At 38.9% G+C, this 26,005-nt stretch overlaps 1 protein-coding gene across 1 annotated transcript in view; it reads left to right on the forward strand.

The window, feature by feature from the left end:
* Positions 1-4,756, forward strand: part of TNFRSF11B (TNF receptor superfamily member 11b) — a 31,223-nt gene extending 26,467 nt beyond the window's left edge. The window contains exons 4-5 of the mRNA XM_056111082.1: positions 1,274-1,498; positions 3,622-4,756. Coding sequence (XP_055967057.1) covers positions 1,274-1,498; positions 3,622-4,010 — 614 coding nt within the window. The 3' untranslated portion in view covers positions 4,011-4,756. The remainder of the gene's footprint in view (positions 1-1,273; positions 1,499-3,621) is intronic.
* Positions 4,757-26,005: the final 21,249 nt, after the last annotated feature.

The following is a 26,005-nucleotide window of genomic DNA, read 5'->3' on the forward strand; positions in this document are numbered from 1 at the left end:
GTCACACCTAGTGATGCACAGGGGTTGCTCCTGGCTTTTCACTCAGGAATTACTCCTGGCAGTGCTCAAGGGGATGATATGGGATGCTGGGAATTAAATCCAGGTCAGCCATGCGCAAAGCAAATGTCCTACCCACTATAATATCACTCCAGTCCCTAAGCAAGTCTTTTAGTATTAAGGCTACCTTATTTGAAATATAGAATGAGGAGAGGTGGAGCTAAGAGTGAATTTTTTAATTTAATATTATCTTTATTAAGTTCATTAAAAAATTCAACATTCATCAGACACTAGATCAGGTTCAATATAGGTAGTGAAGAACAAAGCCAGGATTCGAACCCAGATTTGATGAATCTGATAAATTCTTTGGCTTGGGGAGATAGTTCAAAGATTCAGTTTACATTGTTTGTATGTCAGAGGTGCCAGCCCTGTATGTTTCCCAGAGAATCACTGGATTAAAACCCAGAGCACTGATCTGGGAGTAGCCCGTGATCACTGCACTGCTGGGGGTAGCCAAAACCAAAAAATAAATAAACAAAACCCAAAATTGAAAATATTTCTATCTATAAATTCATGCCATAGTAATTACCCTTTTCATTTCTGTTTTGCTTTGGAACTCAACAGTGTTCAGGGTTCTGTGCTCAGGGATCACTCCTGGCAGGGCTCAGGGGTCAATATAGTGTGTCAAAACCAAACCTAGGTTATCTGCATGCGAAGCAAGTGCCCTGCCCACAGTACTTTCTCCCCAGCATAGTGGTATGTTTTTAATGTTCATTTTTCCCTACTTAATGCATGCTGATATGCCTATTGTCATCCTTTTCACAAAGGTAAAATCCATGCTGACATATGTGCAAGAAATAGTACACTATGCCACATTCCTTTTCAAGTTCTTTTAAAGGCACTGATTATATTTGTTTTGAAATTGATCTTGAAGTACCCTGTAGGAGCTAGAAAAATCTTAGATAGAATGTTAATATCTACATTGATTCTTACCATTTTTTTCAGCATTTATAACACTATTGTATTCTTATTAGATATTTATTAAATCCTTCCTCCAATGCACTAAAAGAACATTGTAATGGATATAAGCCCAGTGAGGTTGGGAATATGCCAAAAATCCATTAATAGAAGGTTTATTTTATTCCCATTTCTCATTTTAGAATATTATTTCTTGGAAAATTCAAGGTGGATTTGTTTATTTTTAAAATTTTATTTAATAGGCTTTGAATAATCCAGTTGTTGACTAAACTTTGTTGGATTTTCCACTTTCCTTTAGATGTTACTCTTTGTGAGGAGGCATTCTTCAGGTTTGCTGTTCCTCCCAAAATTACCCCTAACTGGCTCAGTGTCCTGGTAGAGAATCTGCCTGGCAACAAAATAAATGCGGAGAGTATAGAAAGAATAAAACGCCGACACAGCTCACAAGAACAAACTTTCCAGCTGCTAAAGTTATGGAAACATGAAAACAAAGACCAGGATATGGTCAAGAAGATCATCCAAGGTATGGCAATCGAAAATAATCAAGTTGACCAGAAAGCAAAGATATCCATTTATCATAGCACTGCACTGTCCTCCTGTTGTTCATCGATTTGCTCAAGCAGGCCCAGTAACATCTCCATTATGAGACTTGTTATTACTGTGTTTGGCATATCGAATACATCATGGGTAGCTTGCCAGGCTTTGCCATGCAGGTGAGATACTCTCGGTAGCTTGCCAGGCTCTCCGAAAGGGGCGGAGGAATCAAACCTAGGTCGGACAGGTTGGTCACATGCAAGGCAAATGCCCTACCCACTGTGCTATTGCTTCAACCCTGTTTTATCATAAATTCTGTTTTTATCATAAAACAGAAATGAAGCTATGTTCCAGTAGTGTCATTGATCCACGATGGTTTCCCTTTTTCAGTGACTATTTCCAAGTGATAATATAGATGCTATTCTGAGAGATATTAGGCATGGTTTTACTGTCATCTCCACCATCCACTTCCCCCAAGTGAATAAAACCAAATGCAGAACTTGACCCCAGGAAATCTGCCTTTCATTCCTCAGTAGTTTTATTAGCATACCCTCTGGTGTACCTGCAAGCTCTTTAACCACTTTGGAACTGACCTTGACGTTATATTATGAAGTTATATTGCATCTATTTTGTAATTCTCTCCAGAGAGCTTCTAAGTGTCTTACAGATATCCATCCTTTCATTAATCCTCACAACATGGCCTGTTTTAAAATTACCATTTTAATAGCATATGTTGTAAGGATTAATGAGATAAGGTTTTCATAGTATTTAAGTTTTGTGAGAGAAAGGGCTAGTTAAAACCATGTACTCTTATTTTAAAGTTTATAAAGAGTATGAGAGAGTGAAAAGAAGATGGATGATGTGGGTGACAGTGGTAGTGGTGATAGCAAAGAATCCAAAGAGTAAATGTCAAGTTTTACCCAGTATGAACTTTAAGCTTTAAGAAGAATTCTGCCTTCTACAAACAATAGAAGGACATGCCAGAAAAATGAGGGAGGCTTATCATAAATCAGACAGTGATGTGGAGTCATCTATACTTCTCTTGATCAGTGACTAGAGAATCCTGCACATCAGTAAAAATATCTGAAATAGAAGCAGTCAGTTTTAGGAAACTGAGATCTTGGGCAGCCGAACATTTCCACTTGGGCAAAGATTAAACTTTTCCTCTGTTGTTGGCCAACACGTATTCTTTGAAAGAATAATTAGCCCTGAAGCAAAATAAAAAGAATCAGAGACTTTTAGAATCAGAAGGGAAAAATCCCTGTTTAAAATTTAGGACATTTCAACCCAGAAAGCTGAACAGACTTGCCTTCCGGCTCAGGGACACAAAATGACTCATGTCACTAATAAGAACACTGGTTACTCCCTCTCATTTTGTGCCCTGCCTCATTAATGAAGTGTTCTCGAGGCCAGGGGTACTCCTTGTACTCATCCTATTTTCTGGTGATAATTCCCTGCTGGTGCTGTTTATTAAATACCCATTGAAGTCACTTTCTTTTTTTCTTCTTTTTGGGTCACACCCAGCGATGCACAGGGGTTACTCCTGTCTCTGCACTAAGGAATTACCCCTGGATGTGCTCAGGGTAGCATATGGGATGCTGGGAATCAACCCAGGTTGGCATGTGCAAGGCAAACGCCCTACCCACTGTACTATCACTCTAGCCCCTGAAGCCACTTTCAAAGTATGTTCCTGTTAACTATCAACTGGAGAAATCTTACCAAGTAGCTAATTTAAATGCCTTATGTTTATCCAAAATGTTATGGCTTCATTTCCTAAAACTTTCCTTAAAAAATAGAATGTGCCTCTAGCTTTCTACAGTTTGGTTCTTTTTTTTTTTCACAACAAGAGCTTTTCGAGAAAATCTGGTGAATGCCTAGAACTCACATCAGTCTATTACAAAACAAAATAATATTGATCTCAGTTCTCAGGAAAAACTAACATCACTTAACCCATGCCACATACCACAATATCACCCCACCCTAACAAAAAAACAGAGGAAAACTTTGTACTGAAAGTTTGAAACTCTGAGAGAAATGTGTGCTCAGGTCCTTTGGGGGTGGCTTAGAAGGACAGATGTCATGTGACTGATCCTGGGTGTTTTCTTGATGCAGACATTGACTTCTGTGAAAGCAGCGTTCAGTGCCACATGGGGCAGGCAAACCTCACCCCCGAGCTGCTTCAGAGGCTGATGGACAGCTTGCCAGGGAAGAAAGTGCCCCCAGAAGACATTGAGCAAACCACAAAGATGTGCTCCTCCAGTGAGCAGGTCCTGAAGCTGCTCAGCCTGTGGAGAATAAAAAATGGTGACCAAGACAGTCTGAAGGGGCTGTCGGAGGCCCTCAAACACTTGAAAGCATACCACTTTCCCAAAACGGTCACTCAGAGTCTGAAGAAGACCATTCGGTTCCTGCGCAGCTTCACCATGTCCAGACTGTATCAGAAGCTATTTATGGAAATGATTGGGAAGCAGGTTCAGTCGGTAAAAACAAGCTGCTTATAATGGGGAATGGTCATTGAGCTGTTTCTGGGCCACATTGGATGGATACGTGAACTGTTTCTCAGGCACTTGATGGGAACAATGACATCTTTCTCAACACCAAGTTAGGCTGGACCATAAAACACACAAGAAGCTATGGTGTGGCGGAAGAACTAAGAGCTCCTCCCCACCCCCAAGTTCAGTCATTTCCAAATAGTTTATCCAATTGAAAGATCTCATCCAATGTCTACCCACCATTGTTTTCCCTTATTACTATGTGCAGTAATTCAACTGGAAATAAGAAACTAGCCTCTATTGTGCCTTACTTAATATGGGAATGTCTAACTTAAATAGCTTTGAGTTTTCACCTATTCTAGATGCTTTTATTAGAAAGCCATATTTTTTTCAGTAAAAGTTACTAATATATCTGTAACACTATTACAGTATTTGCTATTTATATTCACTCAGATATAATGTTTGTACATATTATCATTCTAAGGGGAAATTGTGTATGACAATTTTTAGAAAGAAAAAATATATTCTGTTTATTATTATGATAAATGAAAGAGATAAAATATATATTTTTAATGAAGTTCGTAGCATTTTTAATAGGTACTGCCATTCTTCCTGTGTCGAGTGGCTTTGTAATATAATTCTTCTTGTATAAGCTGTAATATCATTTTATAGAAAATTCATTATTATTAAGTCAATTGTTTAATGTTGGAAAGTTGATGAAATATAAGTTATCTGAATATTAGATGCTCTGAGAAATTGAATGTACTTTATTTAAAAGATTTTATGTTTTTACTATATAAACATCATTAAATTCATCAAATTATTTTTTATTGCTTTTCCTCTTGCTTTTATTTGAATCAGACATTAATAGATCAGAGTTGCCACAATTTTTCCTATTATTTTATCATCAGGGCTATCTTAGAATTGTTAAATAAGTTTGCTGTACCGGAATATTGAGAAACCCTGTAGAGGAAGGTTGAAATGTGCATTTTAAACAAATTCCAACATATCTTATATCATGTTCCCTAGAATCTGTAACTGTTAACCTAATTAGAAAAAGTGTTTCATAAATGAAGTTAAGGGTCTTGAGGGAAAGAAAGTATCTTGAATTATTCACAAATAGAAGAAAGGCAAATGAGGAGGTGATGATATGAAGACAGAGATGGTGTATTATAACCATTGCCATACAAAGTAGCACTGTAGCACTGTCCTCCCATTGTTCACAATTTACTCTAGCGGGCACCAGTAATGTCTCCATTGTGAGAATTGTTGTTACTGTGTTTGGCATATCAATCAAGTCACAGGCAGCTTGCCAGGCTTTGCCATGTAGGGGAGATACTCTCAGTAGCTTGCCAGGCTCTCCGAGAGAGGCAGAGGAATCGAAGTTGGGTCAGCCTGGTTGGCCGCGTGCAAGGCAAATGCCCTACCCACTGTGCTATTGCTCCAGCCCAAGAAAAGTAGGAGAAGTGAAAAAATTTTCCCCCTAAAGAGTATCTGTGTGGAGTACAGCTTACTGACATCTTAATTTTGGACTTCTGGCTCCTAACTCTATGAAAACACTCAATTCTGTTTTCTGTTTGCTCGTTAATTTGGGGGCTGATCTTGTCAGTGCTCAAGAACTATCCCTGGCTCTGTGCTATGGGGCCCACTCGGCAGTGCTTGGGATAGAATCTGTAGATGCACTCAGCCCTTTGAACTCTCTGGCACATATTGCTTTTGTGCTGGTAGTAACTGCTTCATCAGCCACCAAAAATGCAACATGGATCATATCCAAACCACAGAGATGGCAGAATTAAGATGGCTCTGAAAGTAATAGTGTTTTCTCCTGTGGTCTTTTTTTTTTTTTTTGGCTTTTTGGGTCACACCTGGCAATGCTCAGGGGCCACTACTGGCTCTGCACTCAGAAATTACTCCTGGCAGTGCTCAAGGGACTAGATGGGATGCTGGGAATCAAATCTGAGTTGGCCGCATGCAAAGCAAATGCCCTCCCTGCTATATTATCACCCAGGTCCCCATGGTTTCTAGTTATCCATGTTTTCATTTAAAATTTCCAATCCAATTTACATACAAGTGGTACTACATGGAAAGTATCATGTTAAGCGAAATGATTCAGAAAGAGCGGGATAGACACAGAAAGATTGCATTCATCTGGGGAACATAAAGCAACAAAACGGGAGACTAACACCCAGGAATGGCTCAGATTAGTACCAGGAATATTGCTCCATGACTTGAAGGCCAGCCACATGTGCTAGGTGAAAAGGAAGCTCAGATAGAGAAGAGAACACCAAATAAAGGGTGTTGTGAAGACCCTCCCAGGGTGGGAGAGACATGCTAAAAGTAGTCTATAGACCAAACATGATTGCCACTCAATGCCTCTCTGGCAAAACACAGTACCCAAAAGAAGAGAGAGAGAACAAGGGGGAATGCCCTGCCACAGCAGCAGGGTGGGACGGGGGGGGGGGGGGGGGGATGGGGGGGGGAGGGATGCTAGGACCCGTGGTGGGGGAGGATGGGCACTGGTGGAGGGATGGGCACTTGATCATTGTATAACTGAAACCCAAGCACAAAAATTTATAAGTCTATAAATGTACTTCATGGTGTTTCACTAATAAAAAAATGATTAAATAAAAAAAAATAAATAAAATTTCCAATCCCTAGAAGAAAGACTCTGGTTGTCCTAAATTGTGACTGTTTAAAGACAAGGCCAAGGAGGGTCTTTTTTATTGTTGTTCTTGTTATTTTACTTTTTGTTTTGTTTTAAACAGTTGCAACTCCCAAGAGTGACTTATGTGATGAACTAGTTGTACCATTTCCCATCCTTTCCCAATCTATTTCTCTTTGTTGTTTTATTTTTTTTCCCATACTGAGTTAGAATATAATGTTGGTACAAAGTCCTGTCTTTGCAAAAGCGTATCAGTTGTGGCTACTTCAATAAAGGGCAAATCCAGGCAAATATTACACAAACTTAACATGCAGGGAAATAGAAAGCAGAGATGAAGATAAGAAACTCAAACCTGCAGTTCCCAGTGTTTCAGTCCTTGAAACAGGGAAAAGTAGGACAGAACTGAAGTTCTGAAGCTATGAACAGGCAAATAGGAGTTAGCTAATGACCATTAACTTTCCCTTCAAAAGCTCCAGTTCTTCCACTCAAATTCCCATTTGCAGAAAATGAAATGGCCCACATAGCATCTGAGTTTAAGAAAACATTTGAAGTTTAGAGCATCAAATGTAATTTGTGAAAACGCTACTGTGATGGCTTCCCCGGAATCCTGAGTTCAGTCTGCCGCAAGCTTCCCTCTAAGGGAGATAAAATAGGTAAGTCATAATAAAAGTTCCTTTTCTATACCCTCCACCAAGTTATAAATTTTGTAAAACATGCATTGATGTGTTCTCATGAATAGACCAATGTCTATGGATTTGTGGGAAGAAAATCATGTAGGCAGTGGCCCTTTACATTACATTATTTTGGGAGCACATGATACCAGCCCAAAGAATTACTGTTAATGTTAACCTTGGTAACTGAGTTCATGTCCCCTGCATTCCTTTCGCTTTATTGTTGTGATGACCAGGGACCCACTAACACTGGGTTGTGGAACTCTCACATATTGACGTAGTGTTCAAAGGGGCCAGACACTTTAGTTATTATGGTATTCACACACCTCTTCGGAGGCACCAGGGCATTCTAGAGAGCAGAGCTACGAGGACTGTCCTAAGTCTACGTGGGTGGTCCCAAGGCTCAAATATTGGTGTCATGCTTGAAGGCAGGCACTTTTGCCACCACACTATTAATTTTCTATCTAAGATTTGCCGTAGCAGAGCCAGAGGGATAGTGCAGTGGTTAAGTGTTTGCCTTAAGTGTGGCATACCCAGATTTGAATCCCTAGCACTTTACATGCCACCAGGAGTGATCCCTGACCACAGAGTCAGGAGTAAGCCCTGAGTACGCTCCATGTGGCCCTCAACCCCCCCAAACATAAAATTATGTAATATATATCCTGAAGATATATCCTGAAGATATATCCTGAAGATATATCCTTTTAAAATCATCTTTCTCTTTCCCACCCCCTTCTCGCTTTAGGTCTATGGTCATCCAGTAGTCCCAGTATAATTTATTTTTAAAAGTAGCATTTTTTTCAACTAATTATCCATTTATCTTTATAAAAAATAAGTTGTTGCTACTTCTGTGGGTATCTTTATGGACTCTCTCTTTTATTCCACCCATTTTTAAATCTATTCTTTCATAATATTGCACTCTTCATCGCTCTCCTTCTGTATTCTAAAATTATTTTTGCTTATTACTCTGTCCGTTGGGAAAAGTAAGTAAGGAGATGCTGCTAAAATCTCAGGGCTGGGATGAATGGAGACAATACTGGCGCCCACTCGAGTAAATCGATGAACAACGGGATAACAGTGATACAGTGATACAGTGGTTACTCTGTTGTTTTCTTGCCTTTTTGGTATGGTTGTTTTCTTTGTTTTTTCCTTTCTTTTTAGCTTCATATCCAAGTACAATATGCAAAGCAGTAGAAATTGAGGTAAATCTCTTACTTTCGGTGAGAATTTTAAAAAAAGGTTTTTGCATTAATCTAGTTAGTAACTGGATTGCGTTTGAGGTTTTTGGTCATCTGCTTAGTTTTTCCTATGGTTGTATTAAGTACATATAGATTCCAAGTTCCACTGGTCATTTTTTTATAGGGTGGTAGAAGTGAAGCTAAGCCACATCTGTTTGGTCTGAGTTTAATTCTCTTTAAGCTATGCCTTAAGGACCTTTTCTTTGTAGACAATTGCCCCCTTCCCATCTTTTATGAACCATTTGAAATATTTCAGTCTTGGGAGGTACAGATGTAGCTTTACTGTACTGCTTAAGGCTGTTTCTCAGGCATATCCGTGTCACAGTGTGAGCCTTTCTCTACTCTCCTGGCCTCTCCTCTTACTATTGTAGACTCAGTATCTAGTCCTGTCTATTTGCTAAGGAACAAGCTTTTGTAACTTTCTATTTCCTTCCACTGTAATGAGTATTTTTTGTTTGTCTTGGGGCCACACCTTACTGTGAGGCCACACCTCACTCCTAGAGGGGCTTAGGAGACAATCTATGATGCTGGGAATTGAACCCTGGTCAGTAGCATGCAAAGTAGGTATCTGCTATACTATCACACAGGCCCTTGCAATGAGTATCTATCAGTCACACAGTTTTGCTTTTCCCCCATAGATTAATGCTTGTTTTCCTCAGGTTCACTCTTCTTGCCCTCTGCACAGAGCTATTATTTCTTCCTCCAAGATTATCTTTTTTTTTTTTTTTCTGATTTACTCTCTGGTTGCACAAGGAGGCATGTTGAGAAAGCATCTACAGGATACAGATTCTTCATAGTTTCACAACGCCAGGAATTTCACACTGTTTTACCAGTCACACACAGCCTTCATCAACATTTAAGCCTCCCCTCCTGAGTTCTTTCTACTAGTGTCCAGTTACATCAATTCCAAACAAACACTTCGTTTTATGTCCTCCTTACTGGTAATCATTACCTCTTAGATTTTTAAGTCACTTATTTGATGATATCTCATGGTGCTTGTTTGCTCGAGCGGGCCCAGTAACGTCTCCACTGGAGACTTTGTTGTTACTGTGTCTGGCATATCGAATACTCTCGGTAGCTTGCCGGGCTCTCCGAGAGGGGTGGAGGAATCAAACTCGGATCGGCCATGTTGGCTGCGTGCAAGGCAAACGCCCTACCCGCTGTGCTATCACTCCATGGTGCTTGCTTAATTAAGATTATTTTTAAAGTGTAGTATAATTTTTGTAGCAAAAGTGAAGCTAAGATATAGGGATTTTCCATATATTCTCTGTCCCTGCTCTTGCACAGCCCTTATCATATCAATGTTTTCCACCAATGGAGTACGCAACTGATGCAATTAACAACTAATGAACCATATTGCACATCATAATCACCCAGCCCATGATCTATATTATAATTCAATCTTGGTGATAGTCATTTAATTGTCATACTTTTTTTACTTAAATTTTTATTAGTGAAACACCATGAGGTACAGTTGTAGACTTACACATTTTTGTGCTTGGGTTTCAGTTATACAATGATCGAATACCCATCCCTCCACCAGTGCCCATTCTCCACCACCACCAGTCCCAGTATCCCTCCCACCTCCCTTCCCCCCATCCCTCCCTACCACTGCCATAATTGTTAAATTTTGTCAGAAATTTAAAATTAATTTGATTTATTTTGCCATAGGTTTTAGAGTATCACAACTCCAGCTCTTGGGATCCTCCAGTTCTTTATGTTACTCCAAGGCAAAAGCCATAATGTATTGGTTTTGTTTTTAAAAGTTTTCAGATGTAAGACTGGAGAAGACTTAAAACTCCCTGAGTTCAAATCCAATGTTTCTCTTTATCTATCCAGAAGCCTACACAAGTTGAAACCTTTTTGTGCTATTCTTATGAACTAAATGATGCAAATCTCCCCCTGCAAATAAAAACCCATTTGAAATCCTTATTCTAGGCCTGGGCTGGCGCAATAGCACAGCGGGTAGGTTGTTTTCCTTGCACACAGCCAACATAACCGACCCAAGTTCAATTCCTCTGCCCCTCTCGGAGAGCCTGGTAAGCTACCAAGAGTATCTCGCCTGCATGGCAGAGTCTGGCAAGCTATCCGATGACATATTCGATATGCCAAACACAGTAACAACAAGTCTCACGATGGAGACGTTACTGGGCCTGCTCGAGCAAATAGATGAACAATGGGAGGACAGTGACAGTGACATTCTAGATCTATCACAAACAGTTTTAATGTTTTTTAAATTTCTATAATCACATTTTCTATTCTACGTATTTTATAAAGCATCTCATTCAATAAACTATTTTTAATGTTTTACTCATATGTGGGCTGGAGAATTGCACAGTGGTAGGGCATTTGCCTTGCACGCAGCCAACATGGCCTACCCGAGTTCGATTCCTCCGCCCCTCTCAGAGAGCCCAGCAAGCTACCGAGAGTATCTTGCCAGCGTGGCAAAGCCTGGCAAGCTACCATGACATACTAGATATGCCAAACACAGTCACGAGTGTCACAATGGAGTCATTACTGGGTCTGCTCGAGCAAATCAATGAACAAAGGGAGGACAGTGACAGTGACAGTACTCATATGTGGAAAATATTAATTCATTAAAAATAAATTATTTTTAAAATGTTCCCTTTGGCACTAGAGAGATTTTACAGCAAAGGAGGCACTTACTTTGCACGTGTCTGACCCAGATTTGATTCCTAGCACCCATATGATCCCCTGAGCCTCTCCAGGTATGACCTCTGAGTGCAAAGCCAGGAGCACTGCAGAGGGTGGTTCCAAATTCCAAAAATATGTAAATAAGATATGTAAGTAAAATTTTCTCTTAGATTTATTCATAGCATATTTTAAATTAACAGATATTCTAAAGAGTGAATAAAATATGCACATTTCTAGAGTAAAGAGATCTAATCAAGTATTATAAAATCTTGTAGGGTAGAGAGACGGTACAGGCAGCAAGTCACTTGCCCTGCACATGCCGACCTGGGTTCAATTCTCTGTACTGCATTGCCCTGCACATGCCAACCGGGGTTGCATTCCCTGTACTGCAAATGGTTCCCAAGTACCACCAAGGGTAATTCCCAAGCATTGATAGGAGTGCAGAGTCAAAAGTAAGTCCTGCCAGTGTGTTTCAAGTCCCTCCAAAATAATAAATGTTTTTCAGTGCCAGTTAAAGACCTTCAGTGTCATTGGTTCAAAGCTACTCTCGTAACATTTGATACGACAAAGTCAATTTCTCTTCATTGCGTTTTTTTTTTTTTTGATTTGTTTTCTGTTTGGGGTGCTACACCCAGAGGTGTTTAGGGATTACTGCTGGCTATGCACTCAGCGATCATACCTGGAGAGGCTCTGCACTCAAACATTACTCCAAAGGGTGGTCATGGGACCACAAGGGAAGCTGGGGATTTAACCCAGGTCAGCCATGTGCAAGGAAAGCACCCAAGCCACTGTGCTATCTCTCTGGCCCCCAGATCAGTCTCAGATCTGTGTGGCGTTCTCCATGTACTCCAGTTTCCTCCAACTTCCCATTGATGTGCATATTCAGTTCACTGGCATGACTTGATTGGAACAATCTGAGTGAATCTAGGAGAGTATGAGTGTGCCTTTATGATTTTTGAAATGATTAAATTGAAGTTTAATCTTTAAATTTAATATTTAAATAATTTAAGAGTTTCTTGTCCATGGTGGCGTCCTGTCTTGTGTGTTACTAGACCCTGACTACCTATGACACTGAGTTGGAAAATATGAATAAGAAAAATAAATGAACAAATACAAATAAAATTTTAGAACTATTTGAGGCCTTCATTTAGAAAATATACGAGTTTTGTGACTAGTTTTATAACCAGAAATGTGCCACATAGGAAAAAAAATCAGTCTATGCTGAAAGTTGTTTCAATATGCCATGCTTTTCTTTAACTAACAGAGAGCAACAACTTGCTGTGCTTAAATAGTGCACTTTGTGTCAGGCAAAAAACAGAGTTTTCACCATCATTACCTTGAAAAGTACAGTTTTTGGTTGTTTTACTTTTCTATCTGTGAAACTACTTTTATCAAACAAAAAGATATTTTTAGTGGGCTTAGACATGACTATAAGTGTGCGGAAAGAGGTCTAAAGCCAAAGTATTCACTTAACTTAAATACAGACATCTATAACATGAGAATTAGCTCCTTTCCAAAATTCTTAGTACCTTTGATGAGGTGTCCTACACTGGTAGCCAAATTCAACCAGGATAAACTTCTTATTCTCTTCCTTAATTAAACTTCATAATAATGGCTATTATAGTTCAACTCCTACTAAGTATGTTTATCTTGACTAAAACTGTGTTCTGATTCTTTGACTTTCTGCTGTTGGATTCCAAATTCTTGCCTTACTAAATCTATGAAATGAGTAAACAGAGATTTAACCATAATAATAAGTCTTGGGAATGATTTCCGTAACTGTAAACATTTCTAAGATTATAATCTAGTTGAGGAGACAGAATAAACACATAACAGAATAATTGTTATTACCATAAATTACGTGCTCAGTGCCAAATGAATTTTATAAAACATTCAACAGTCATCAACTACCTCTTACCTCTGAATCTCAAGGTAGGCCAAAAAGCAGTCATATTTTAGCCTGGCTTGTAGATACACCTATGTAAAGAAAAATGAAAATGAAAATAAAAAATATTTTATAATTGGGAATTTTACTGGAAAACAATCTAGGGTAAAATGAGTATAACATGCCAAAAATACATTGACTAGAGTCATGTAATTCATACAAAATTCAAATAATAGTATAAAATAAACTTTATAGATATTTAATAATGCAGATATATTTTGTAATAAATAAAAATAATTGTTTTACCAAGCTCCATGTTAGTCTATTTGGTACTTCATTCTTGTATGAAATAGCTTTCTCCCACCCAACATTTCAACAGAGACATGCAGTCTTAAATATCATTGGCAATAATTAACATCTTTCTGACCTCCCTCATTCTTAATCCAAGTTTGAATTAAGGACCTTCCTATGCATTTGCGGTTATCAAGATTTTTTTCCCTATCCACTGAAAATCTCTAAACGTATGAGCCTAAAGCAGTGAGAGGTCACAGAGAGGGAGTTAGCAGAGAGAAGTAGAAAGAACAGACAGGCATAAAAATTTGACGAGCAGTTTCCATTTTTAGCAACATGTTTTCTTCCTCTTAGTTTTGTGAACTTTTCCTTCTCATTCAAAGCTAGTGACTGTCATTCAGAAACAAAAGTCCTGAGTAATACGCTAGATATGTAAGAGGTCTGTGAATGCTAACGCTGCATTGGAGAAGCTAATTAAGAAGACTCTGAGGGTATTATCCACCTGAGAATATTTCATTTTATAACACTAACTTATAACCGTTATACTAAAAACCACTGAGGTTTTAAGAAAAGCCTTAATGTTTTCAAAGTAGAATTTCCAGATTATTCTGGCAGGAGCAGAAAGAATGGGTTGGAGCATAAATAGGCTAGAGACAAACCAGAATAGTTTGTTAACAGAACAACCGAGCCATGAGGTAAATAGACAACTCAGACTAGACGTAGCAGCCCAGAGTGGAAAGGAAAGGTCACATTAAAGAACCATTAATCTTTCCAGAAGTTTCATCAGAATAGTGCACCATCACTGGGTATTTAGTTCTGACTAACAGACCAAAAGCCTGTCTTTTGCCAAGTATTTAATACGAAGTAAATCTCCCACTTCCTTCATTTTTCTTGAGTCTCATCCCCGGGAAATACAATTTATCTTTTGAGACACAAAAGTGTAAGTCCCATTCCCTCAAAAATTCTTGTAATGAAAACAAAGCAGCTTCCAAATTGACGTTTCTATAGCAATTTTGGTTTTTCGTGACTCACTGACTTCAGACAAGACTAGGTAAACAGAGCAGATCATGCATAACATTCGTGTCATTCTCTTGAAATCATAGTTTTTGAGAGACGACATGAAATCACCTGTTCATCCCTCCTGTCTGAAGACAACCATCACTAAAGCTGCCTGGAGAGTAACTTGAAATTTAACTGCTTAAAATACATTATTGATATAGACAATTCCTCTACTACACACACACATATAGTCAGTGAAATAGAGTTTCAGATATAAAAAAAACTCTCCCTCTTAAATTGAAGATGGAAAAGAAGGCTAAATGAATAGAAAATTCTACTTTGGGGGAATTTTTTTTAGATGGTGGGCCATTATTAATGATTTCAGCACAGTGGTTCTCAAACACACTTAATCATCTGCACTATTTAGGATAATCAGAATATACATGCCTAGCATCATTTCAAAATTATTTTGATCCCATGCATCAGAAATGGAGACTAGGGGCTGGAGCAATAGCACAGCAGGTAGGGCATTTGCCTTGCATGCAGCCAACCCGGGTTCCATTCTCAGCATCCAATATGGTTCCCTGAGCACCGTCAGGGGAATTCCTGAGTGCATGATCCAGGAGTAACCCCTGTTCATCGTGCATCACTGGGTGTAATCCAAAAAAAAAGAAAGAAAGAAAGAAAGAAAGAAAGAAAGAAAGAAAGAAAGAAAGAAAGAAAGAAAGAGAGGCTAAAATTCTTGTTGTGCAATTTTGGGAAATATTGTTGTCTGTAAACATTGAGGATTCAATTGAAACTCTGATTCATTCACTAGCACAGCTGGTATCAGAACTCAGAGTTCCTTACTCCTACTAAGGAATTGTTAAGAAATATAAACAAATGTTTACTTTTGTGCTTCTCTTTAATGATGATGGGAAACAACCATCTTCCATCTTTCTCTTTGCACATTTAACCACATGGTACATATATTTATCATTATTTTTATCTACTAATGGCTTAACAGTCCCTCATTACAGATGCTAATGGTAATAACAACAATGGCAATAATAATAACTATCATCTGGTATACACTTTCCTGTTATCTCTAAACCTGGATCCACTTATGTTCTTAGAAAATAATGTTCCATAAAGTCAAAAGCTAGAAATCATTAATTGAACTTCAGATTTGGCTTCTACGAATACCTTATATTTATAGTAAATTTCCTTTGCTCAGAGAACTACCCAACATTTAGACAACACTGCTTTATTGAATACAATCCAACTAGCTGTATTCCTGACCCAAGTATTTTATCACCATTTTATTAAATATTGACTCCCCTGACATCTACCATTTTTGGGTTTGAATTCCTATTGTCTGCTGGTTGAGTGGGCCACAATGTTTGCTGCACTACTCTATGATCTGTGTTGATTATACATTTGAATTGAAGATTGAGAAGCAAATATTGCTCTGCAACAGGATGACAGAGAGAGCCAAGAAAGAAAACTATGCTTATTGGTTGATTCGGAGCATTGGTCACAGATTCGATGAGGCAAAAATCAGGAGGAGGTTGCTGAGGATAGAATGAAGTAGCTACAAGGTGGGCTTTCCTTTAAGGGGTCCAGACTTAATGTGCCTCCTTGGACAACACAATTGAAACTTATGCTGTGCCAACAGCACCATGGAACCATGAGAATTTAGATGCAGTATGATTGTAACAGGAGGTTTCTGACAAATGTAGCACTCAGAAGGTGCAGGTATGATAGAGGGCAACTGCAGGCATTGGAAAGACTGTTGCGATTTTCTAGAGGTTGATATTGTAGGCATTGCAGAGGGAGCAGCTGCTGGCATTGGAGAGAGAACATCAACAGTCATTAGAAAGAGGGAATCTGTGAGGTATTAATAGTGACAGACATTACAGACTACAAGGAGTCATTGCAGAAATGATCTTTCTTCACATCATGCATAGCAGAGTGATGAATTTTTCAATTTTGGTAAAACCCTCTTAAGACAACCCCTGACATTTGAGAGACTGAGTCAGCAGATCCCCAGCAGGGATCCCCCAGGCCCAGAAAGAAAAACCCAAAGTCAGACAATTCCTGGAAGTTTCAGTGAAGACACATCAATCATTCTGGCTTCCTTTTGATGACTCTGGATAAAAGAAAATCTTTTTAAAAGAACCATTCCAATTGGAAACAATCTTAAAGGACAGCAGAAAAGAAAATTCATTGAGCATTTGTCATGGGCTGAAATCTTGCCCTTTTATGTTCATTCTCTTAACAGAATTACAAATTTGTCTTAAACATTCCTGTTTTAAAAGATAAAGGACTGTGACTCAGAAAGAATAAGTTACAAGCTCACCATTTTATAACAAGTAACAGTTTGAACCCAATTTTTTCTTTAGAACCACTGACATTTATTTTATGCCTGACCCAAAGGAATTGTGGAAGTTTGAGGGAGCTTAATCTTGAAATACTGATGGAGGGATTGGTATACTGTTCTGCAACTATAAAATGACGACTTTATTACTATTGTTTAAAAAAATGTTCCTTGGAGGACAAAAAAATATAATCAAAAGGAGGGCCTTTAAAAACTGCACTTGATGGTTTCTACCCTTTTCCCCTTGTCCTAATGTCAAGGAGAAATGGATTTTATATAGTTCTGAGATTTTCCCACCGTTGGATAGCTAAGTCATCCACACTTTTGACAAAAAGGGGTACCTGTTATCCCCACAAGATAGATAACTTGCTAGAATAAGTCAGGAAAGTGATCTATTTATGGTGACAGTTTTATTATAAAGGATATTCCTAGGAGCAAGATATGGAAAGTCCCCTATAGAGTTTCCATGCCCCTTCCTTATCATTTCAGATGCATTTTCTTCATCAATAATTTATCAAACCAGAAAACTCTGTGTTCAGATTTTTAAATGGGATTTTGTGGGGTATATGACCATGGTTATGCTACATGAGAGTCAGGCTGATGTTCAATCAGGCCTTACATTGAATCAGGCATCATTCAGCAAAACTTACATAACTGCTGCTGTTACTAACTTCCTGTTACATAACCAGGGGAAAAATTCGCTGGTAGTAGGAGGAAAGGTGAGTGGGTCCCCAAACTGGGCTAGTTCTGTTCACTCATCTATTTGATATCAGCTGGACCCAAACACCACAACCCATATTCAGGCAGAGGCTAGATTAAAGTCTTCCTCTGTAGACTGGAAGAATTGAAAAGCTTGGTGCCTGGCACAGAACAGAAAACCAACATTTTTTTTCCATAAGTGGGAGTGGTTATAATCAATTTCTAGATCTTCTGCGACCCAACAAGTCAAGCTATCAAAAAGTGCCAAGGTTAACAAAGTGATTGCTCAGTCTCATGACCACCCCATGCTAAAAACATGAGTCTGTTAATAGTCACCTAATTTGCATCAAAAGATACCATTAATCACTTGGGATATTCCCAACATGCATTGTCATTGAAGGTAGTCAGATCGACTATCTTATGCTACCACCCTCTCCTAAAACCTATTATCAGGCATCCTCAATTCTCATTTTTTAAAAATTTGCAAATAGAATTACTTCTTTTTAAGTTTTTATTAGTGAAACACCATGAGGAACAGTTGTGGACATTACAAGTTTTTGTGCCTGGATTTCAGTTATACAATAATCAAATACCCATCCCTCCACCAGTGCTCATTCTCCATACTCAATGATACCGGTATCCCTCCCCTCGCAACCCCCCATCCCATCCCACCTCCATGGCAGGGAATTCCCTTTTATTCTCTCTCTCCTTTCGGTTGCTGAGGTTTGCAAAAGAGGCATTGAGCGGCAATCATGTTTGGTGTATAATCTACTTTCAGCATGCATCTTCCATCCTGGGAGGATCACACAACACCCTTTACTTGGTTTTCCCTTCTCTATCTGAGCTGCCCTTTCCCCTAGTATGTGTGGCCCTGACCTTCAAACCATGGAGTGAACCTCCTGGCACTAATCTCAACTATTCTTGGATGTTAGTCTCCTATTTTGTTACTTTATATTCCTCAGATGAATGCAATCTTTCTATGTCTGTCCTTCTTTTTCTGACTCATTTCACTTAACATGATACTTTCCATGTATGTAAATTTCATGACTTCATCTTTTCTAACAGCTACATAGTATTCCATTGTGTAGATGTACCAACGTTTCTTTAGCCAGTCATCTATTCTTGGGCACTTGGTATTTTTCCCAGATTCTAGTCGTTGTGAACAGTGCAGCAATGAACATAGAAGTGCAGATGTCATTTTGACTATATTTTTTTGCCTCTCCAGGATATATTCGCAGGAGTGGTATTGCTGGGTCAAATAGGAGTTCAATTTCTAATTTTTTGTGAATCATCCATATTGTTTTCCAGAAGGGCTGAACCAGTCAGCATTCCCACAAGCAGTTAAGGAGAGTCCCTTTACCACCACATCCGTGCCAACACAGGCTGTCTTTGTTCTTTTGGATGTGAGCCATTCTCTGTGGTGTGAGATGATATCTCATTGTTGTTTTGATCTGCATCTCCCTGATGATTAGTGATGTAGAGCATTTCCTCAGGTGCCTTTTAGTCATTCAGATTTCTTCTTTGAGAAAGTTTCTGTTCATTTTCATCACCCATTTTTTGGTAGGGTTGGATGTTTTCTTCTTGTGGAGTTCAACCAGTGCTTTGTATATCCTTGATATCAACCCCTTATCAGATGGGTATTGGGTGAATATCCTTTCCCATTCTGTATATTGTTTTAGTATTATTATATTTTTTGAGGTGCAAAAGCTTCTTAATTTAAGATAGTCCCATTTGTTTATCTCGGTTTCCACTTGCTTGGCCAGTGGACTGTCGTCTTTGAAAATACCGTTAGCTTCAATGTCATAGAGAGTTTTGCCAACTTTGTCTTCAATGTAACTTATGGACTCCCGTCTAATTCATTTTGATCTTACTTTTGTACATGGTGTTAGGCAGAGATCTGAGCCCAGATTTTTGCATGTAGCTGTCCAGTTTTGTCAGCACAATTTGTTAAAGAGGCTTTCCTTGCTAGAGTTCACATTTCTTGCTCCCTCATCAAAGAGTAGATGATCATATGTTTGGGGGGAGATGTCAGTATATTCAGCCCTGTTAGGGATGTTGATTCCTCTCATTTTCTTTTCCACAAGAATTGCTTTAGCTATTCGTGGGGGCTTATTGTTCCATATAAATTTCAGAAGTGTTTGCTCCATTTCTTTGAAGAATGTCACGGGTATCGTAATAGGGATCACATTAAATTTGTACAGTGTTTTGGGAAGTATTGCCATTTTGACAATGTTAACTCTCCTGATCCATGAGCAGGGGATATCTTTCCATTTCCTTGTGTCCTCTTTCATTTCCTAAAGCCACGTTTTTTTTTTTTTATATAATTTATTTATTTATTGAATCACTGTGGGAAAAGTTACAGAGCTTTCGGGTTTAGGTCTCAGTCATGTAGATACCAAACACATTTCCCTTTACCAATACTCATTTTTAACCCCGAACCCCAATAGACCCCCACCTCCCACCCCTCCCAATTCTTTGTGAGGCAGATGAGTTCTAGTTAATACTCTATCTACTTTGACTAGATAGATTATTTCGATAGAAGATGCACAATTATTGTTTAGAGTTTACGACCCCCCCCCCCCAATCAGACATGCTGAAACAGCGTTGTGGAATGATTCGCTTTCTACAACTTGGTTTAAGAATAAAATGATGTCGCGCGGCCGCAATAGCAGCCGCGCGGTTTTGAATTTCTGCTATTTTACTTATTGACCCTGGAAGAATTTCTATTAAAAGTTAGCTAGTTAAGAGATTGGTTTCTGTGCCCTGGAGTCGTGGCCGTGCCGGAGAGCCGCTCGTGGGGGGCAGCTGGCGACCTCGGTGGGGCGTGGGGGACGGCCCACAAAGCCCCCCTTCTAAAGCCACGTTTTGTAGTTTTTTTGTACAGGTCCTTTACTTCCTTAGTTAAACTGATTCCTAGGTACTTGATTTTCTGGGGCACAATTGTGAACAGGATTATTTTTTTATGTCACTTTCTTCTCTCTCACTATTTGCGTATAGGAAAGCCATGGAGATTTGGGTATTGATTTTATAGCCTGCAACGTTACTGTACAAGTCTATTGTTTCTAGGAGTTTCTTGGTAGAGGTTTTAGGGTTCTTTAAGTATAGTATCATATCATCTGCAAATAGTGAAAGCTTGATTTCTTCCTTTCCTACCTGGATGACTTTAATATCTTTTTCTTGCCTAATCGCTATTGCAAGTACTTCCAGTACTATATTGAACAGCAGTGGAGAGAGCAGGCATCCTTGTCTCATCCCTGATCTTAGGGGGAAAGATCTCAGTTTTTCCCCAAGAGGATTATCTTTGCTGTAGCTTGTGGTACATAGCTCTAACTATATTGAGGAATGTCCCTTCTATCCCATTTTGGCAAGGGTTTTCGTCATAAACGGTTACCTGGATCTTGTTAAATGCTTTCTCTGCATCTATTTATATGATCATATGGTTATTATCTTTTCTTTTGTTGACATGATGGGTTATGTTGATTGATTTCTTAATGTTAAACCATCCTTGAATCCCTGGGATGAATCCTACTTGGTCATGGTGTATGATCTTTTGATGAGTTGTTAAATTCTCTTTGCTAGTATTTTGTTGAGAATCTTTGCATCTGTGCTCATCAGGGATATTGGCCTGTAGTTTTCTTTTCTTGTGCTGTCTTTGTTTCCTTTTGATATGAGAGAGATATGGGCTTCATAGAAACTGTTTGGGAGAGTTTCTGCTTCTTCAATTTCCTGAAAAGCTTGAGAAGAACTGGCAATAGGTCCTCTCTAAATGTTTGGAAAAATTCACTAGTGAATCCATCTGGACCTGGGCTTTTGTTTTTGCGATGAATTTTGATTAAAGTTTCAATTTCCTAGATGTTAATTGGTCTTTTCAGGTCCTCTAGATCTTCTTGATTCAGCCTTGGAGATTATACGAATCCAGGAATTTATCCATTTCTTCTAGGTTCTCTTGTTTCATGACATATAGACTTTCAAAGTAGTCTCTGATGATCTTTTGAATTTCTTTGGTTTCTGTTGTGATAGAAACCCCTTTTCATTTTTGATTCAGTTTATTAGGGTTCTCTCTTTGTGAGTGTTGCTAGTGGTTTTCCTATCTTATTTATTTTCTCAAAGAACCAGCTCTTAGTTTCATTGATCTTTCGGAATGTTTCTTTGGTTTCCATGTCATTGATTTCTGCTCTAAGTTTTATGATCTCTTTCCTTCTGTCTGATTTTGGCTCCTTTTGTTGATCCTTTTCTAAGATCTTGAGCTGTGAATTCAAGTTGTTTATGTGTGCCCTTTCTTCCTTCCTGAGAAATGCTTGCAGAGCTATAAATTTTCCTCTTAACACGGCTTTTGCTGCATCCCATAGGTTCTGGTAGCTCGTGTTTTCATTCTCATTTGTTTCCAAGTAACTTTTGATTTCATCCTTGACTTCCTTCCTGACCCACTCTTTGTTCAACATTGAGTTGTTTAATCTCCAGGCGTTTGATTTGGTTCTCTGTGTCTGTGTGTGATTCACTTCTATTCTCAGTGCATTGTGGTCTGAAAAGATTGATACTATTTCTATCTTCCTGATTCTATTGAGGTATGTTTTGTGGCCTAGCACATGGTCTATTTTGGAAAATGTTCCATGTGCCTTGGAGAAGAATGTGTATTCTTTCTTTTTGGGGTATAAAGTCCTGTATAGGTCTATAAGCCCTTTCTCATCTATTTCTTCTTTCAAAGCCAATGTTTCCTTGCTGAGTTTTGTTCTTGTTGATCTATCTAGAGTTGATAAGGCAATGTTGAATTCTCCAACTACTATTGTGTTGCTAGCAATGCCCTCTTTAAAATTCCTTAGCAGTTGTTTTAAATATTTAGCAGTTCCCTCATTAGGTGCATATACATTTAAGAGTGTGATTTTTTTCCTGTTGTATGTATCCCTTGATGAATAGAAAATAGCCTTTGCTGTCTCTTCTAATTTTCTTCAACCTGAAATTGATGTTGTCAGTTACTAGTATGGCCACCCCAGCTTTCTTGACGGAGCTGTTTGCTTGCAGGATTGTTTTCTATCCTTTGACTTTGAGTCTGTGTTTGCTCTGACTGTTGAGATGAGTTTTTTGTAGGCAGCCGAATGTTCGGTTCTGTCTCTGAATCCATTTTGCCATTCTGTCTCTTAATTGGTGAATTTAGACCATTGACATTAAGAGATATTATTGTTATGGGGTTTTGTGTCATCTTTCTGTAAGGGTGAGTTGTGCTTGTAGGGTTTGTCTTTTCTTATAGTAGCCCCTTTAGCCCTTCTTTTAGATTTGGTTTTGAGTCTATGAAGTTCCTGAGCTGCTGTTTATCTATAAAATAGTGTACCATTCCTTCGAGTTTGAGTAAGAGTTTAACTGGATAGAGTATTTTGGTGAAGTATTTATTTCAGTGAGTTTTTTCACTTTATCCCAGCATTGCCTTCGGGCTTGGAGGGTTTCCTCTGATGGGTCCGCTGTGAATCTAAGGGGTGATCCTTTGTATGTGATTTCCTTCTCTGACTTTGCTGCTTTCTGTATTGTGTCGCTATCAGCAGCATAGGCATCGATCATTCTAACTATGATATGTCTTGGAGTGTTTTTGTTAGGGTCTCTTTCAGCTGGTACCCTTCGGGCTCCTTGAATCTGAATGGTTGCATTGTCCAACTCTGGGAATCTTTCAGCAATGATTTGTTTAACTGTGGCTTTTTCATTTGGGATTGTTTCACTGAGCTTCTGGTATTCCAATGATTTTAATGTTCCTCTTGGAATCATCTCCTAGGATTCTCATTTTCTCTAGAGCTATTTTGAGGTCTCTTGCTGTTATTTGTTGTTGTCTGTTGGCTTGGTGCACTGATCTTTCAGTTCACTGATTCTGTCCTCAGCTGTGGTCATTGTAGTGTTGAGGGCACAGACTGAGTTTTTTATTTCATCTACAGAGTCTTTTATTCATGACATTTCTGCTCTCATTTCTTCCCTAATTTGTCGATTTTTTTCTGTCATGTTGCTGGATATCTGTCTGACTGTTTCATTGAGTTCATTGAACATCTTCATGACTTCATATCTGAATTCAATCTCAGAGAGGTCCTTTAGGTAAGTAGCATCTACTGGGGCTTCTGGACTCTTTTCATCTTTGTCCCACGTGATGGTGATTTGCGTTGTTTCTTCATGTTGGTGTGTAGGTATGGGAACTGAGATGTTACACTAGATTTCTTGGTGTAAGTAAGCTAACTGTGGCCGTGTGATGTGACTGGCCACCTGCATGAAATTAGTCCACGCCCACTTCTGCATGATCCACTCCCATTTATAAAGAGGCCATGCCCCTATGGAACCTGGTGTTTGGAGGGGTACTAGCTGGGAGGGGAAGAAGATCGGCAGAGTGTTGGGGACAAAGGGGAAGAGGCTCAGGGCTGCTTTTGTCCCAGCGACCTAGAGGACGCCTGGGGCACTTGAACAGCGAAAGCCAAGTCCCGGGTTCGAATGCAGGTGGGTTAACTGACCTGGGAGGGGAAGAAGACCGGCAGGGCATTGGGGATGAAGAGGAAGAGGAGATCAATCTTCTTAAAACATTCAAGTGGTTTGCAATTTTTTTTTTCTACCCAACTTCTATGAGTATCTTTTTTCCCCCTCAGTCTTAACTTTCTCTTTGGCCTTGTGTTTAAGAAAATATCAGTAAAACTACCAGAATTGTAACCTGTCTTTTCAAGGAGGAAAAAGCACTCATTAGAATGAGCATTAGCTCTGGAGTACAGGAGATCAGAGTTTAAATCTCAGGTCATTTCCAAGCAATAATGGTGGGCCTTAAAAAGGCATTGCATAAGCTATGGATGGAAGGTGGTTTGTCATACAGGAAAGAATCTAATCTAATCTGTAGTTCCATAGCATTTCTCACTCAAACACACATTACTCCAAATCCTTCATCTTGAAGTCACAGTAATAACTTCCTGTTGATGTCGAACTAAATGAATTTTGTTATAGTTCTGGAAGTTAAATGTACAACCTGAATCCTACTGAAACTAAAATTAAGTGCTTGGCAAGGAGACAGGCCTAGGGGAAGGAATCTAAGATTGTTTTCTGGAGCTAAGCAAACTCTCATGGCCCCTCTCAGAACTCTCTCTGGTATTGTGAATACTCCTAATGAAGTTAATGATTTAGGCTTATGAAGTTCATGGCTGGTCTACTGAATTTTAGACAGTTTAGTTCAGGAAGAGTGAGGAAGAAGGGACCTTTTTGAAAGGAGAAACCGAAAACAGAATGTAAGGGGAAAAGTAAGGTATAGGTAACAGGTATCTTTTTTAAAAAATCTAATCACTGTAAGATACACAATTATAGAATTGTTCATAGTGAGTTTCCGTCATACATGAAACACTACTGGCCAGGCAAGAAGAAACAAAGATAAACAACTGGGACTACATTAAGTTGAGGTATTTGCACCTCAAAAAATGAATCACCAGTAAGGAAGAGAGTCCACAGAATGGGAAAAAAATGTCTACCCAACATTCATCTTGTAAAAGGGTTAATGTTTTGTATATATATATGTGTGTGTGTGTGTGTGTGTGTACACATATATATCATAAACATGTATCACGATAGAACATTAGAAGAAATTTTTATTCATCAATTGCCTCGAGAAGGCCCCAGTAACGTCTCCTTCATTCTAGCCCTGAGATTTTTAAGAAAGTGCCATATTCAAGGCTCTTTAGGAGAATGAGACCCATCATTGTTACTGGTATTTGGCATATTGGGTACGCCACAGGGAGTTTGCCAGACTCTGCCATGTGGGCAAGTTACATTCGGTAGCCTGCCAGTTTGTTCAAAGTAGGAATGAGATAATAAGATGTCATAATAAGATGTCCGGGAGTTGGGTTTTATAGAAGAAAAAAAAAAGTCCAAAAATAGGGAGAAGAGATGAACAGAAACTTTCTCAACGAAGAAACAAGCACCTTTTGGTCACTTATTAACCTTCATGCTCTGTTAATTACTGCACTATTTCAAGCCAACCATCTTCAAAGAGGGATGTACATTCTTCACAGTATCTCAGTAGTGGAGAGGAGATTCTGTGTCTTTCCCAGAGTATGGACTCAGAATACGTTTTCAATAAACTTGAATTTCACAGTAGCATAGATTTATTCTGTGACTGCTCAGATAGATAGGGCTGAAAGTAGGAAAAACAAAAACAAAAGATGGCTGAATGTTTGGGACTATTCCTTACACAATTACAAAGAAGAAATTACTTTCTCACCCTATGCTCAGAGGTCACAAAGGGCACTGAAAGAAAAATGAATCACAGGAGACTATTACCAAGAAAACTGCCCAATCTCCTCTCACCCAGTGGAATCAAGAGGCACTAAGTAACCTCAAAGCATCTCCCGGGCATGGAACACTGGCCAGACAACAGCATTAGTTAGGTAGCCACTGCACAAGAAAACCTTGTTTACATAAAAATGATCCACAACAAAAACCATGTCAGAACCTGTGTTTGCTTATTTTTATAACTTATAAAAATTCTTTCCCCCATGACCTTTCTTGATTCCTCCCCAATGCACCCCTGATCCAGGGGAAGATCAAG

This window comes from Sorex fumeus, unplaced genomic scaffold, assembly GCF_029834395.1.
Source record: "Sorex fumeus unplaced genomic scaffold, SorFum_2.1 ptg000002l, whole genome shotgun sequence".
Classification (NCBI taxonomy): domain Eukaryota; kingdom Metazoa; phylum Chordata; class Mammalia; order Eulipotyphla; family Soricidae; genus Sorex; species Sorex fumeus.